The sequence below is a fragment of the Sarcophilus harrisii genome, chromosome 1 (genome assembly GCF_902635505.1).
Source record: "Sarcophilus harrisii chromosome 1, mSarHar1.11, whole genome shotgun sequence".
NCBI lineage: Eukaryota > Metazoa > Chordata > Mammalia > Dasyuromorphia > Dasyuridae > Sarcophilus > Sarcophilus harrisii.
In genome coordinates this window covers 264,264,615-264,279,945 of record NC_045426.1, presented here as the reverse complement: position 1 = coordinate 264,279,945, position 15,331 = coordinate 264,264,615, and the positions used below count along the sequence as shown (strand labels likewise).

General features: G+C 31.5%; 1 protein-coding gene across 11 annotated transcripts in view; it reads left to right on the top strand.

Annotated features, from left to right (window-relative positions):
* The window catches only part of SUN1 (Sad1 and UNC84 domain containing 1), a 73,594-nt gene that overhangs the window by 36,638 nt on the left and 21,625 nt on the right, over nt 1-15,331 (top strand). For 5 of the 11 annotated variants that reach the window (XM_031941483.1, XM_031941458.1, XM_031941453.1 and 2 more), the window contains 10 exons: nt 1,057-1,083; nt 1,184-1,369; nt 6,443-6,640; nt 7,230-7,313; nt 7,624-7,734; nt 9,136-9,234; nt 9,777-9,870; nt 11,301-11,359; nt 11,613-11,758; nt 13,675-13,761. In XM_031941483.1, the coding sequence (XP_031797343.1) occupies nt 1,057-1,083; nt 1,184-1,369; nt 6,443-6,640; nt 7,230-7,313; nt 7,624-7,734; nt 9,136-9,234; nt 9,777-9,870; nt 11,301-11,359; nt 11,613-11,758; nt 13,675-13,761 (1,091 nt within the window). The remainder of the gene's footprint in view (nt 1-1,056; nt 1,084-1,183; nt 1,370-6,442; nt 6,641-7,229; nt 7,314-7,623; nt 7,735-9,135; nt 9,235-9,776; nt 9,871-11,300; nt 11,360-11,612; nt 11,759-13,674; nt 13,762-15,331) is intronic. The other 6 variants (XM_031941504.1, XM_031941494.1, XM_031941516.1 and 3 more) reach the window with 6 other exon arrangements.

Here is a 15,331-nt window from a genome sequence, read left to right as displayed (position 1 = left end):
TCTTTTTTTCTGGAGAAGGAAAAGGTAACCTGTTCCAGTATCTTTGCCAAGAAAACCCAAAATGGGGTCAATGAAATGATTTTCAAAAAAAGAAATTGGGCTTTTTTTTTTTTATTAAGAATTTCAAAAGGTTTCCTCTTAGGTGGTGGCATTTTTTTTTTTTACCACATATAGTAATATATATTGATAAAATATGTTATTTTACAAATGAATTTGTTCTAGTAATTTTTTAATCTTATGAGATAATATCTATATAAAGTATTTTTCAAACCTTAAAGAGATAATATAGATATTAGCTATTTCTGTTATTTTAGCTTCTTTAAAAGTTGCTTGCCTCTTTATGACTTTTATATTTGAATAAGTTTCCAAAATATTATATGCTAATTTTGGTAAGAGTTGATATTCTTATTTCACTGTGCTGTTTGTTCAGGCCGCAAAAGTGGTTACCAGGCAACAAAAACAGCATATGCTACTAATTAATGTAGTTTTCCCCAATAGTCACATGGAGGAAGCAGGAAATTATATGATTTTATTCCTTGTTTTCTTATTCTTCTTCCCATATCTTTGACAGATGAACATCCTTATTGTAAATTTCTCATCAGAGTAAATTGCTTTCATTATATATATTTCTCACCTAAATTGATTGTAATAAAAAATAGTAATTGCAAGTGTGTAGCTGAAAGTATTTTCATTTTGGGAACTTCAGAAAATTGGAGGGGAAGCTTTAAATGTTGCTTAATATGCAATATAATTTTAATTTTTAATTGTTTCTTTTTTAATTAAAGCTTTTAATTTAATCATTATTATTAATTTTTTTTTCCTGAGGCAATTGGGGTTAAGTGACTTTCCCAGGGTCACAGAGCTAGGAGGTGTTAAGTGTCTGAGGCCAAATTTGAACTCAGCTCCTCCTGACTTCAGGGCTGGTGCTCTATCCACTGTGCCACGTAGCTGCCCCTAAAGCTTTTTATTTTCAAAATAATTTTTAATTGTTTCTGAGCTACTTTACATGTTTTAATTTGCATTGTTTTCAACAGTAAGAATGTGTTTTGTTTTTAGGTCTTGATGATGATGGTGATCTTAAAGGTAATTAGTTTATGCTTTTTCCTTTCTTCAAAATACATTTATTTTTTAGGTTTATTCAAATTAAAATAAACAATTTCAATCTATTGTTTAAAAAAATTAGGTGGGACTAAAACTGTCATTCAGGGAAATGGTGACCTAGCAACTGGAGAAACAGATACAACCTTGAACAATGGTTATATATGCAGTGATTGCAGTATGCTTTCTGAGAGAAAGGATGTCCTCACAGCCTACTCTACTTCCCACGTGCCATCTTCAAGAATTTATTTTAGGGATGGGAGTCAAAAACGTAAGTCTAATTTTTTGAAGCAAAGTATTAGGATGATAGCCTTGTAAAAATATTTCATTCTACTGATTTTTGTGTCTTTATTTAAATTATTCCTGCTATAGAATTTTAAAGCTATTCTTGCTTTAAAACGTTTTTAATGTGACTTTCAGTCTGCCTTTATTAAAATAAATTGGATATTATACCAGTATTTCTTGCTTAGTGCCCCATAGGTGCATCATCTGAATTACTGATAAAAGGGAAATTTCCTCAATGACAAAAAAAAAAAAGTTAAATATTTTTTTCTGTAATAAAAAACTTTTATGGAAATTGTGGTGGGAGAGGGAGGCAAAAATATTGTTGCTGAATCAAACCCCCAATCTTACAGTTCTGTTTGAGGAGTATTTGAGTAAGAGCAAGAGGAAAGTTTGGTGGGATAGGTAGAAAGATGGGGATAATTACTGAATTTAGATCTTTGAGAGGGCTATGTAAATATTTATTATATATATTTAAATTAAAGCTTTTTATTTTCAAAACATATGTATGGATAATTTTCAACACTTACCCTTGCAAAACCTTGTGTTTCAAAGTTTTTCCTACCTCCTCTTCACCCTTTCCCTAGATGGGAAGCAATCCAATATATGTTAAACATGTGCAATTCTTCTATACATATTTCCACACTTAAATGATTTATATTTATGATGACTTTTTATTATTGGAAAAGAAAGTATTAATTTTCCAGGTTGATATTAGTATTCTAACATTATTTACATGCACTTGAATTCAAATTCAGAGGTATTCCAGAAATATCACCTCAGAATGGAGTGTGAATCTAGAGACTTTTGTCACTGGCAGATCTATAAGGACATTCTCAAAGAACCCTACCTCTATGTACTTTGAGAATGCTTTCTGTCAACTAAACATTTAGTTTATTTGAAAGTCAATACCCTTCATTTCTCTAGGCTGTGTCTGTACCTACCTATTTCTCTGTAGGCCTGAGAGTATTGTAGTATTGTAGAGTCACATAACTCGGAGTCTGTTCTGTTGGATTATCTATTTGGCTAATCCTCTATAATGCTATGCCTGAGAGGTTGCCCTTTGGCTCTTTAGGTGGGATATTTGGAAAAACTGTTTTACTGGGAGTCTATGACTATACTGTGACTATCACTTTTGTTACAATCCACTAGACTCTGAATTCCTAACAGTCTTCCAGGAACTATTTGAACAATAACTTCAAATATTTGTCAGAACATTTTAATTCTTAAGTGTTAGTGATTTAAATTCAAAACACACCACACACATTTCATATTTCTTATGAATTTAGTTTGATTTCCAGAGGTTGAAAGTGCTTGCTTGTTAAGGTTTGGAAAAGTTAGGGTGTACCTTCAAAAGACTTGTCTTATATTCTTATACCACAGTAGGCAAAATGAGAATACCCATTTTTGTTTATTCTTGTTGCTTACATTGGTAATATAATAAAAGAGTGAGGAAAAAGTAGTTGAGGAAGTAAAATGTTAGATGGAACATCTATTTTTTTATTTTTATGTTGCAAACAGACATTAACAATGTTTTCTGAATTGAATCTTAATTTAAGATTTAAATACGGTTATTCCTTAGCATCAGTCTCCCCTTGAGTTTTATTTTTGCTTAAAATAACAGTTTTTTTTAACACCAAGAAAATTATCAAGGCATTTCATCTCAGTTAAATTATCAGAATTTATTTGTTTTAACAGATGGGAACAAAATAGCATTCATTGTATAGAAAATTAATTGAACCTAGTTTTGTTTTTCTGATTTATAGTCAGTTCAGCCCCTTGGTCAGAAGCCACAGAAAATGAGACCTTTTTGTGTTCGGAGGCAGGGATGGAAAATAGTATAGTATAAGTGAAGGATATAAAAATACTTGCAAACACAATTAAATATTAAGCCTCAAAATTGAGATTAGTTGATGGAGACATTAGGGTGATTATTCAGGAACTCTGAATTCAATAAACATTTATCTTATTTTTTCATAAAGCTTTTTATTTTCCAAAAGATATGCATAGATAGTTTTCAATAATCACCCTTGAAAAACTTGTATTCCAAATTTTTTTTCTTCCTTTCTTCCTCTCACCTCTTTTCTTAGATGATAAGTAATCCAATATTTATTAATCATGTGCAGTTCTTCTACACGTTTCCATAATTATTGTGCTGCACAAGAAATCAAATCAAAAAGGGAAAAAATGAGAAGGAAAGCAACAAAAAAAAGTGAAAATACTATGTTGTGATCCATACTCATTCTCCATAGTTCTCTCTCTAGGTACAACAAACATTCATTTATCTCTGCATAAACCTCTGTATTGTGCACTTAAAATGTGTAGCTAAAATATGGTTCTTGCATTTAAAGAATTTAAATTTTTATAGGGGAATCTGATACAGTATGTAAGTACATTAAAGAGATGTGTCATGAAGTCTGTTTTGAAGTCTGATGGGGAAAAGAAATTTCCTGGATTGGTTGATGGTGGACAGGTTGATCTTGAAAAGAGAGAATGTTTGAAAATGGTTAGGAATTCAGCAGGAAGGACAGGAAGGATAAGACATACTAAGTAAATGGAATATTATAAACAAAAGTTGGCATTCCAGAAAAGTTGGCATTCCAAAAGTTGTATTCTAGAAGAGTTTTTCATTTTGACTTGAGCATAGAGTATTAGGTAAAAGATGTATGAGGGTCAAAAAGGTAAAACAGAGCCAGAATTTGGGCAGCCTTAAGTGATAAACGCAGGAGCCAATGAAGATTTTTTCTTGAACAGATAAAAAGCACTGATCAAAGCTATAAAATAAGATAGTCTGGCAGTGTCATAAAGAATGGTTTAGAATAGGGGTTGGATCTACTGGTCATCCTGCCATCTAGGGGAGGGGGGGGGGGGTAAGAGGTGAAAAATTGGAACAAGAGGTTTGGCAATTGTTAATCCTGTAAAGTTACCCATGTATATATCCTGTAAATAAAAGGCTATTAAATAAAAAAAAAAAAAAATAGGGGTTGGGTAGGGAGAATAGCACCAAAATAAAATCCTGTTATTAAAGGTATTGGAATAATCCAGATAATTCAGACAAGTAAGAAGAAGATAGTATACTCTTTAAAGGCAGAAAACCCTTTGTTTTGTCTCTGTCTTCAGTACTTAGAGCCATGCTTGTTGAAAAGAAGTTATATATAAGTTCCTTTCTGATTTTGAGATTCTGTAATTTCTTATAAAGCACCATACCTTACAAAATATTGATTTGACAGAATATAACAAAAAAATTTTTCCTGCAAATCATGTGGCTTATGTGATTAAGTTCCAAGAGAAGAGGTAGTAATATAGTAATCTTAAAGATTCAAGGAAATGAAGGTTATTTCTAGGTAATGAATGTGTTTGTGGATTAGATAATACCTGAGCTGAGGTTTGACGACAGGGAAGAATGTTAATAGGCAGAGAGATGGAATTTAGAATGAGGTAGGAAATATCAAGTCATCTGTAGAGTCTACTTTCAACACTTTATAAATGAGAAAGAGGTCCTTTTGTCTATTAAGTACATCATGGACAAAAATATGGAATCAGGAGAAGATGTGAAGATTATACTTTTAGTAACCGAAAAACAGTAAAAAAAGAATTTTCTGATATTGGTTTTCTGCAAATTCTGCTAAAGCTAATAAAAGTAGAAACTAACATAGTGCTTATATATGGTTTATAGTAGCGTTGCCTAGAAGATTAATCTAATATTCTTGGGGGTGTATGGGGCAGGAAACATCTCTTTAGAGCTTAGATTTTTGCAAGCTGTGATTTATAAAGCCATTGTTTTTTTTTTTGTTTTTTTTTCCTAAGAGAGATATTCAAGGGAAGAGAGATAAGTATGTATCCTAGGTAATAATTCACCTTTCAATACGATTTCTGGTTATAAAGGCTAATATTAACAACACTTAATGCTGTATTTAGTTGTGGTGCAATATAAGAAGCTGAAACGACCAGGGGCATGTATGTTCTATTTAACAGCTGTTTCTTATCTAGTCAACCTGGATGTCAACATCTTTAATTTGAACTAATTTAGTTCATATAGTTCTATCTCTTAAAATTGATTCTTTATATTTATTTTACATATGCATAATGCGTCCTTTTTTCTACCATGAGAATGTAAACTCTTTGAGAGCAGAGGTTAATTCCAATCTTTCTTTGCTATCTGAACCATTTAGCACAATGCCTTGTACATGGTAGCTACCTAAATTCATGTTTATTGATTGAATGTTTGATTTTTTAAAAAATGCTCCTGATTTTCTTGTACTAGGGGGAAAATGTTGATCTAAACAGAAGTACCAAAGAGAACTGATTAGTATAAACAATCTTGTGTTTCTCTGCATCCTCTCTATTAGTAATTTTTACTGAAGGAATTTAAATTTTTCTATATCCTAAAAAATAACTGATGAATAAAGAGCTCTAACAATTTGAATATAAATAGGATTATGCAATATTTTCCACCAGAGCAGGAATTCTCATTTTTAAAAAAATTTCCCTTTCACATGTAGAAATATATTGCATATAGAATGTCCTAAATTTTGTTGAATGTGTATAAGTAATGGTATCAATACCAGAAATCAGTGGATCTTTTCAATATGTCACAGTGTTAAAAATGTCAAAGAAAACTGCATGCCCAGACTAATGCCCAGGGACCCTTAGGTGCAATAGAAAGAGCGAAGGCTTTACTTTTCTTACTACTACTTAATGAACCCAATGAAGACCAGGACTTGTCCTTTGCAGGAGAGTCTATTAAGATGACATAGTTTCATCCTGGATGATATTTTACAGTTTTGTTAGTATGAGATCCTTGGTGTTGATAAATCTTACACATAATTTTTATTCATGCCAGGATATTCTAAGCATTCATATTCCCCAGCTGAAATGTAACATTAAGAAAAATTTCATTTTAACTTTCGGGACCATTTGTATGAGTTAAAATTCTCTAACTAAAATGATCTTTTTGATTTAATATGGTCAAGTAATTTACAAGATGATTTTTTTTTGATCAGTGGAGAATAAGTGTCAATCTTGTGGAAGGAAATAACTGGTATTCACACTTTTTTAATAGGAGGTGCATCTATCCACATGAATAGAATTTTACGTCTGGCCAAACATACAGCGGCATCATTTTCATCACTCTTAGTTCAACTTTTTCAAGTTGTTTTAATGAAGTTGGGTTATGAATCAGAAAATTACAAATTGAAAAATTATGAATCTAAAGATTGTGAATCAAAAAGTTATAAGACGAAAAGCCATGAATCAAAAGGTATTTAACAAATTTTCTTCTTTCCCCACCAAACACTGCTTTAGAGGTGGAGAAAACACTACTTTTTCTTATGGCTTTTCATCTACATTTTCTTCTACTGCAGTCAGTGCTTTCTTCTTGTGGCTGTTTTTTTCTGAGCTTACTGATACTAGTTTATCTTTTATCTTTAAAGCTGAAAATTGGCTATTGCTTAAACAATTGTATCAAAATGTACTGCTGTGGTCCCTTTTTTTTTTTTTTCCAACATTATTATTCCTTAACTCTTTGTGCCTTTTTAAAACAAAGGTAATTGATTAAATGAATTGATTTTTTTTTTTAAGTTCTAGACCTCTATGCTGTATTTCTAATCTTTCTTTAACAAGATTTTCTTTTACTTGCTGCTGGTTTGGGGAATAATTCATTTTACCAGTTGGTGGTGAGGTTTTTTTTAAACCTTTAAATAATAAAACCTCGCCAGCATTCACCTAGACTAGGTAGAATTTTAGATATCCATTTTAAACTATCTTATTGCACAGACTTCATGTAAAGCTAGAAGAATTTGAACTTGAGAGAGATGAATTTTTCTAAGCATGTTTTGCATATATTGCAGCTCATTCGAATTACTGTGGGTGTGTGAATGTAAAAGAGTTTCTCAGAGAGGATGGCCACCTCAGTGTAAATGGGGAATCACTGTGTAAGTATGGCTTTATCATATGTGTGAAAACTTAGTTTTTGGCTCAGTTCTGCAAAGGTTATAACTTTTTAGTGGCCTAATTAGATTACATGAGTGACATATGCCAAATGTCAGAGCTAATATCATTATTAGGTTAAGTAAAGGGCCTACTGTTTAAATAATTATAGAAACAACTGTCAGATTTCACTTAACTGAATGTTTTTGCTTTTTATAAATTGCTATTTTGACGTGACTGGACACAGGTCTATTGATTGACTGACTTGCTTATTAATTTGTTAAATTAATGCTTAATTGTTACCACAACCAACAGGTGATGACTGTAAGGGGAAGAAACATCTTGAAACATATACAACAACCCACTTGCAATCTTCAAGGTCAAAAAGGGTAGCAAGGACCATTTGGCACACCTTTTCTTACACAGGTTGACTCTTGCACATTTTTGTTTGTTTTTCTTTTTCATCACTTTCACAAATGCTAATCATCTGTTGTTTTGTTTTTATAAAAACCTTTAAGGATTTCAAATAACAGTGACTCACCTTTTAATAACACTTTGAGGTTTGTTAAAGCACTTTCCTCATAACTCTTCTGTGAGAGAATTAATAAGTAGCTTCATATTTACTCAAAAAGTCAAATTAGAAACTTTAGCTAATAAAAATATAGAAAAATTTGTAGCTTCACTGTCTCATTTATGTAGTACAGGTTTGATAGAAAGCTTTGTATGGAAGTTTAAGTAAAATCCAGGTTAATTATTCTTCTGAGATACAATATTATTTTACAACTAGCCGCTTATCTAAATTACATAATAAAGAACACTTACATTAAATATATTTTGTCTTAATTGCAAAAATGCAACACCACTTTCAGTCTTAATTGTCAGTATTATAAAGGTCAACAAGGTATTCTTTTCAGTCTGTTTTTGATTTGTATATTTCCTCGAGGAAGGAATAGTAACTTTCCCCCTCCAAAGCTTCAAAAATTAGTTAAAATAAAATTGTTTTAGGTGTTACCATATAAATGAACAATATTTGGACAGTTGACTTTTGTATATATTCATAAAAGCCAACTATTACTGGGACCTTCTTATACTTTAAATGCACATATTTCAAGCAGTTAAAATTAACATGTATATAATATTAATATTTCTGTAAAAGAAAAATTACAAATAAGGAATTTCATAAGCAGCTATAGACATTCTATACATGTCATCTTAATGTAAAGTTATTTGTTGTGTTTTGCTGGGGGGTTTTCCTTCCTAGGGAAGAGGCCATAAAAACTTTTTTTAAATAAAAAAATTAAGTTTAAAATTTTAAAATATTTTATGTTAAATACCTTAAATATCATTTTCCAAAGAGTATCATGCTGATTTTTTAATGGCCTAATTTACCTTAGAATGTTGCATTCATCCTATCATAAAATTTGGTAGTACTGTTCTCACACATATAAAAGAAATTTCCAACATAACTTGGATTTTTAGGAAATAACTTAATAAAATGAATGATATTGTGTAGATATTTTATTAATATAAGAAAAGAAAAAAGTGTAGAACTGAAGAAAAATCATTATAATTCACAAGTGCTTTTACATATTGCTAGTCAATTTTTATGAATTTCTTCCTTGATTTGTAAATTTTATTTTATTGAAAGCAAGGAGTCCTTTGACTTACTAAAAATAAAAATGATAAAAAGAAATTTTAAAGCATCAAAATTTATTGGTTTCATAGATTTGCCAAGTGGAAGAAGCTGTTTTATTATGTATTTAGAGGATGGTGTTCTGGTTATATTCTCTGTGTGTGCACCCTGCATACACTTTTTATCTGTTATAGGTTACTTTTTGATGCAAACACTACAAAGAATTGGAGCTACAGGATGGTTTGTGTCCAAGAAGGTGTTGTCGTTTCTTTGGTTGGCTATTGTTTCTCCAGGTGGTTATTTTTGGCTTTTTATGCTAGCATGATTTCAAGGGCTTTTGGGAAATTAAGTATTGTTTTCTGTGTGATTTGGTAATATTCATTTTTAGGTTCTCATTTTGGCTTGAAATAACATTTTTCAGTCATTACTATTTAGAAATGCTAACATCCTAAATTTCTAGTCGCATAAGCATTTGGTTATGTGTATGTGAAAGGAAAGATTTAAGATAGCAATTTATTGCTTGTAGCTTAATTTCAGTGTAAATGGAGATGCATGAATTTAATGCTTTAAATAAATATTTCTTCTTTTGCATCTTGTCTTGTGCATCTATGACTTATGTTGCTCTGTGGTTTTCCTCTTAATCACTGCTATTTCACTTAGTCTTATTGTGGTGCATGGAAAAATCCTATTCACAGATTTTCTTTGATCATCTACTTTCAAAATAATTAAAATGATTTGTTGTTGTTGCTGCTGCTTGCTTGGTTGTCATCAAACTTTACCACTTAGAAGTTTTGATTTCCTCAGAACAGTTCTACTTTTTATGTTTTATTTTTAGGGAAGGCAGCTTCTGGAGTATTCTGGTGGCTAGGAACTGGATGGTACCAATTTGTTACTTTGATTTCTTGGTTAAATGTGTTTCTGCTTACAAGGTAAGGCCATCTCTATTTTAACATCAATTTTAAGTTTCACAAGTGGGTCATTTTGCTGTTAAAATTCACTTTAATTGTGGGTTAGTAATCATGATTTGGTGTCAAAAGTATTAGAGCCACTTTGGGTAACTTGTGTTGGAATCTCATAGAATAGGGGATAAGTCAGATTATCTTTAGACTTTATTCAAAGAAATTTTAATTAGTCAACGACTTCTTTTCCAGTATTCTACAATGAAGTATGCAATGTCTTACAATAAATATAACACTGATTCTAGTGACTGGTGTCTTGGACAATCCAAAGCAACATTATAGTCATGTCAACAATATAACAATGTATCAAATACATGGAGGAGAATGATTTAGAACAAATAACTACAATACATAGAATTTCAGTTATCAAAAATGCATTATCTGAGAAGCTTAATGAAATTGAAATTTTTGTTCATTACTCCTCTATACCTTTCAATAGTTGGGAAATTACTGTTTTTTAAGGGCAAAGATATTTTATATAAGATGCTTAGAAGGAAAATCCATATAATGAACATTATTATCATTTCACTTCCTCTTTTCCTAAGTTTTCCTTCTAATCATTGAAGCTTTCACCTTCATTGTCGTCATGTTCACTGTATTATCAAGTCCTTTACATTTTATCTTTGTAATATTTTATGTATATTCTTCCATTTCTATTCTGCCTCCACTAATGCAGCATAGAGGGCATAGTTACTTCAAGCTTGGACTACAATAATAGTTTTCTTGCCTTAAGTCTCCCCCTATTCCAGGGAATCCTCCACTTGGCTATCAAAATGATCTTTGCAGATAATTTCCTCATTCAGTAAATTCTAGTGGCTCCCAGTTACCTTCAGGGTTTAAATATAAAATTATATTTTGGATTTTAAAGTCTTTTATATCATGGCCCCTTTCTCTTTTTCTAGCCTTTTTTTACCTCTCTCATCTGTATGCTCCACGGTCAATGACATTGACCTCCTTACTGTTTCCTTGCAGAAGACACTCCCTATCTCAGCTTCATGGCTGTCCCCCATGCCTGGAATCCCTTTCTTGTTCACCTCGATCTATTAGCTTGTCTGGCTTCTTTCAAATCTCAGTTAAAAATCCCCCCTCCCTAGAAGCTTTTTTGCATCTTATTTTGAGTGCTTCCTTTGTGAGATTATCTCTAGTTTATCTCTTACAGAAAGGTATAGATATAGACACCCCCTCCCCTATCTAATTTGTTCATAGTAATTTACATATTGTCTTCCCATATTCAAATGTGAACTCCTTTAGGGTAGGGTCTGCTTTAACTTTTTTTTGTATCTTATAAACCTAAGTACTTACACAGTGCCTGGTATATAGCAGGTACTTAATAAATTCTTCTTGATTTATTTTTCAGCTTCTGCCTGTTGCAAGTTAAATATTTTCATTTTTATTTCTAGGTGCCTTCCAAAAATTTGCAAGTTGCTACTGTTACTTATCCCACTTTTACTTCTGTCAGGTATGTGAAGTTTGCTTTCATTTTAAATTGTCTATTCATGTCTATTTTAATTGATAATTCATGTTTAATTTTTAAAGTTATTTTCCCTTTTCTAGTTAAATATAATCTCTTGTATACAACCATGTTCTATAAAAAAGAAAAAGTTTTATATATATATATATAGATATATATATATCTAGTTAAATATAATCTCTTGTATACAGTCTTCAAATTAATTTTTTAAAGTTTTTTGATTTTTTTTTTTTTGTCTAAGGGATAGGCCTTTATTTATGGAACATGGAAAGTTTCCTTTCACTCCTGCCTATATTTAATTGGACAAGGATACATAAAACACAGAGGATAGATGAGTCCAGATACTTCTTTAAGCCTGATTCTTCCCACAATAATCAGCCTACAGAGGTAAGTTGTTAGAATGCTTTCTTAAATGATTGATTATTGTTTTACTCCACACAGTAAATTAGTCAAATTGTTAGCCAATAATGAGGTTCGGAGTGGGGGAGAGCACTGTTCTTTGAATTTATTGATAAAATTTTCACATAAAGAAGCTTTGTAGCTTCTTGCATGTTCTAAAAGGAATTCCAACAATGTATTTTTAAGTCATAACCTTCCTTATGTTTTTCACTTTTGTCCTAATTGACTTTTGCACTCTCACTTCCATTATTTAGTGCATGTTTGTTAATTAACAATTGATATTTTCATTTATTGGAGGAAAATTCCTAAATTATTTTATAGTCAGCCTTTTTTAAAAGTTTCTATTTGCTAGGGTTTTAATAATGGATTTTCTTATTTGAATTATTTTCTAGTAGTTTCCCATACCAAAGAAAGGACAGATGAATGAGAATTCTTTGATTTTTGTCTAAGATCCTTTTTGGTTTGGACTGTGTTTTTTTTTTTTTTTTTTTTTAATAGCCTTTAATTTACAGGATATATACATGGGTAACTTTACAGCATTAACAATTGCCAAACCTCTTGTTCCAATTTTTCACCTCTTACCCTCACCCTCCCTAAATGGCAGGATGACCAGTAGATGTTAAATATATTAAAATATAACTTAGATACACAATAAGTATACATGACCAAAACATTATTTTGCTGTACAAAAAGAATCAGACTCTGAATTATTGTACAATTAGCTTGTGAAGGAAATCAAAGATGCAGGTGTGCATAAATATAGGGACTGGGAATTCAATGTAATGGTTTTTAGTCATCTCCCAGAGTTCTTTTTCTGGGTATAGTTAGTTCAGTTCATTACTGCTCCATTAGAAATGATTTGGTTGATCTTGTTGCTGAGGATGGCCTGATCCATCAGGACTAGTCATCATCTAGTATTGTTGTTGAAGTATATAATGATCTCCTGGTCCTGCTCATTTCACTCAGCATCAGTTCGTGTAAGTCTCTCCAGGCCTTTCTGAAATCATCCTGTTGGTCATTTCTTACAGAACAGTAATATTCCATAATTTTCATATACCACAATTTATTCAGCCATTCTCCAACTGATGGACATCCATTCAGTTTCCAGTTTCTAGCCACTACAAAAGGGCTGCCACAAACATTCGTGACATACTGGTCCCTTTCCTTCTTTATAATCTCTTTGGGATATAATCCCAGTAGTAACACTGCTGGATCAAAGGGTATGCACAGTTTGATAACTTTTTGAGCATAGTTCCAAACTACTCTCCAAAATGGTTGGATTCGTTCACAACTCCACCAACAATGAATCAATGTTGGACTGTGTTTTTAAAGGAAGTTAGTTATTAATCTGTAAAAGTACTTCAACATCGTCTTTGGATTTGAAATCACATGAAATGATACTGTAAAAGTACCTAAAATTATATCTTGGTAATATTTATAATAATAATCTAAATAACCAAGTTTTTAAGGAACAGACTGAGTTATGAAGTAGGAAACTTTCTTCCTTCTTTTTTTCATTAAGAAAGATCTGTTCATTTATTTTTTTTCCAGTTCTGTCAGAGATCTATTGGATCAGAACAGAGTATGATTTTTAGGGTGTTTTTTTTTTTTGATATTGCAGCAGAAATTACAGGATTATTTTATGATCATTTAAGGAAAAATATTAGAAGAGAATCCATTTGTGATTTTTAGGTTGGTGTAGGTTGCTTTGACTTTCTTTTTGGAAATGTAACTTCCTATAGAATAATCTCCCTAAAGTCAGATATTATTAAAATGTATATATTACTTTCTTCATTTTTGATGTGATAAATTGTGACCAAATGAAATTAGCAGTTCAGAAGATTTGTGTGTTTGAAATCACTTGCTGTAAATTTTCATTTACTGTGTTTATTTTTATCTTAAAGATGGATTTTCTGTCTTTCCAACAAGAAAATGAATTCCGTATATTGAAGCTAGAAGATCTTCTTGGAAAATTGTTTGAAAAGGACAAGGTACTTAGTTTTACTGTTTTAACTTTAATATATGTATAAATAGCTATTTTTCATCTTTCAAAATGACAACCAATAATCAGCTTCAGTTAAAGGAATTTTTTTAAATTCCTTGATAATTATTTGAAGAACTTTTCAGCTTTTTTATTGTTGAACCTTTTATAACCTTTAAAATTATTTGTCAAAAACCTTTGTTAGTGACTTGGGTTTACTGGTTTTCATGCTTAATAAGCAATTTTTCCTATTCTTGTTTTTGGATTCTCTTTGGATTCCCTTAAGTATAATTTTTGAGTTTATATACTATGTACCTAGTCCTGTGCTAGATAATGTGGGATACAAAAAGAAGTACAAGACTTGAATATTTGTCCACGTGGTTCTAGTGCCAGGGCTAATAAGTATTTTAGTACTCTGTAATTAGTTTTTTCATTAAAATGCTAAAGGTTGTCATCTGCATGAGCTATGTGCTCTGTCCTGTCATCATTCAACAAACTATTCAACAAAGATTTGTTAGGTACCCACTATGTGAAAGTAATTGTAAAGAAATATCCCCATGCTACTCCAACTCTAAAACATTTGAATTTTAAGTTTGGAAATGGAAGTGCATTAATGATATATAACATTAATCATGCTGATACATTTTATACCTTTGACTTTCATGGGAATCGGATGGGAAATATATATTTCTACATTATCCATGTCTTAGAAAAAAAGAAAAAGAAAGATATGGAAGAAAATATATTAAAATCTATAACCTGCATCTTTCAGTTTTCTGGATGTGGATAGCATGTTTCATCTTGAGTCCTTTGGAATTATGATTGTGTAAGGCTGGAGAAACTGAGGCAAGAGAGAGATTAGAGTTTTAATATTTTATTTGGGTTTCTGAGAGGGAGAGGTTGTCTGGGACCATTCATCATCAACATCAAATGTGAGATTCCAATGAATTATATATGGCTCCAGAGATCAGGGAGAGAAAGGCAAGGGGTGGAATCTGAACACTGGTAAACATGGGAATTCCCATGAACAGACCATCAATTCGGTTCTGACAGGGTCAGGGGTAAGGACCATAAATTCTTGGTAACTTAGGAGGACTTAGGAGCCAGGATGTCCGAACTCCCCCTTATCTGAGATTATACTTTTACTGTTTATGACTCTTTTGGAATGCCAGAATGGCTAAATCTCCACAGCCCTAATTATCTCAGCCCTAATGAACAGGAAAGAGGGATTGCAACAAGGGGGATTGAGGCAGAACAATTTAGGGAAATTGAGGCAGGACTATAAAAGGAAACTGGCACAACAATTGATGATTGTTTGATTAGAGTTCCTAAGTCTTTCAAAGTTAATTAAGTTTAAAACTGTTAAACTTTAAAGCTATTACTATGTAGATGGTTTTCTTTGTTCTGCTCACTGGATTTTGCATCAGTTCATAAAATTTTTCCCAGTTTCTTCTCAAACTATCCCTGCCATCATTTCCTTTTTTTAAAAAAAATTGATTCATAACTTCCAGGATCTCTCTCTCCTCTTTCCCATCCATTGAGCAGGCAAGAAATAAAAAAGTCATTGCAATATAAAGTCA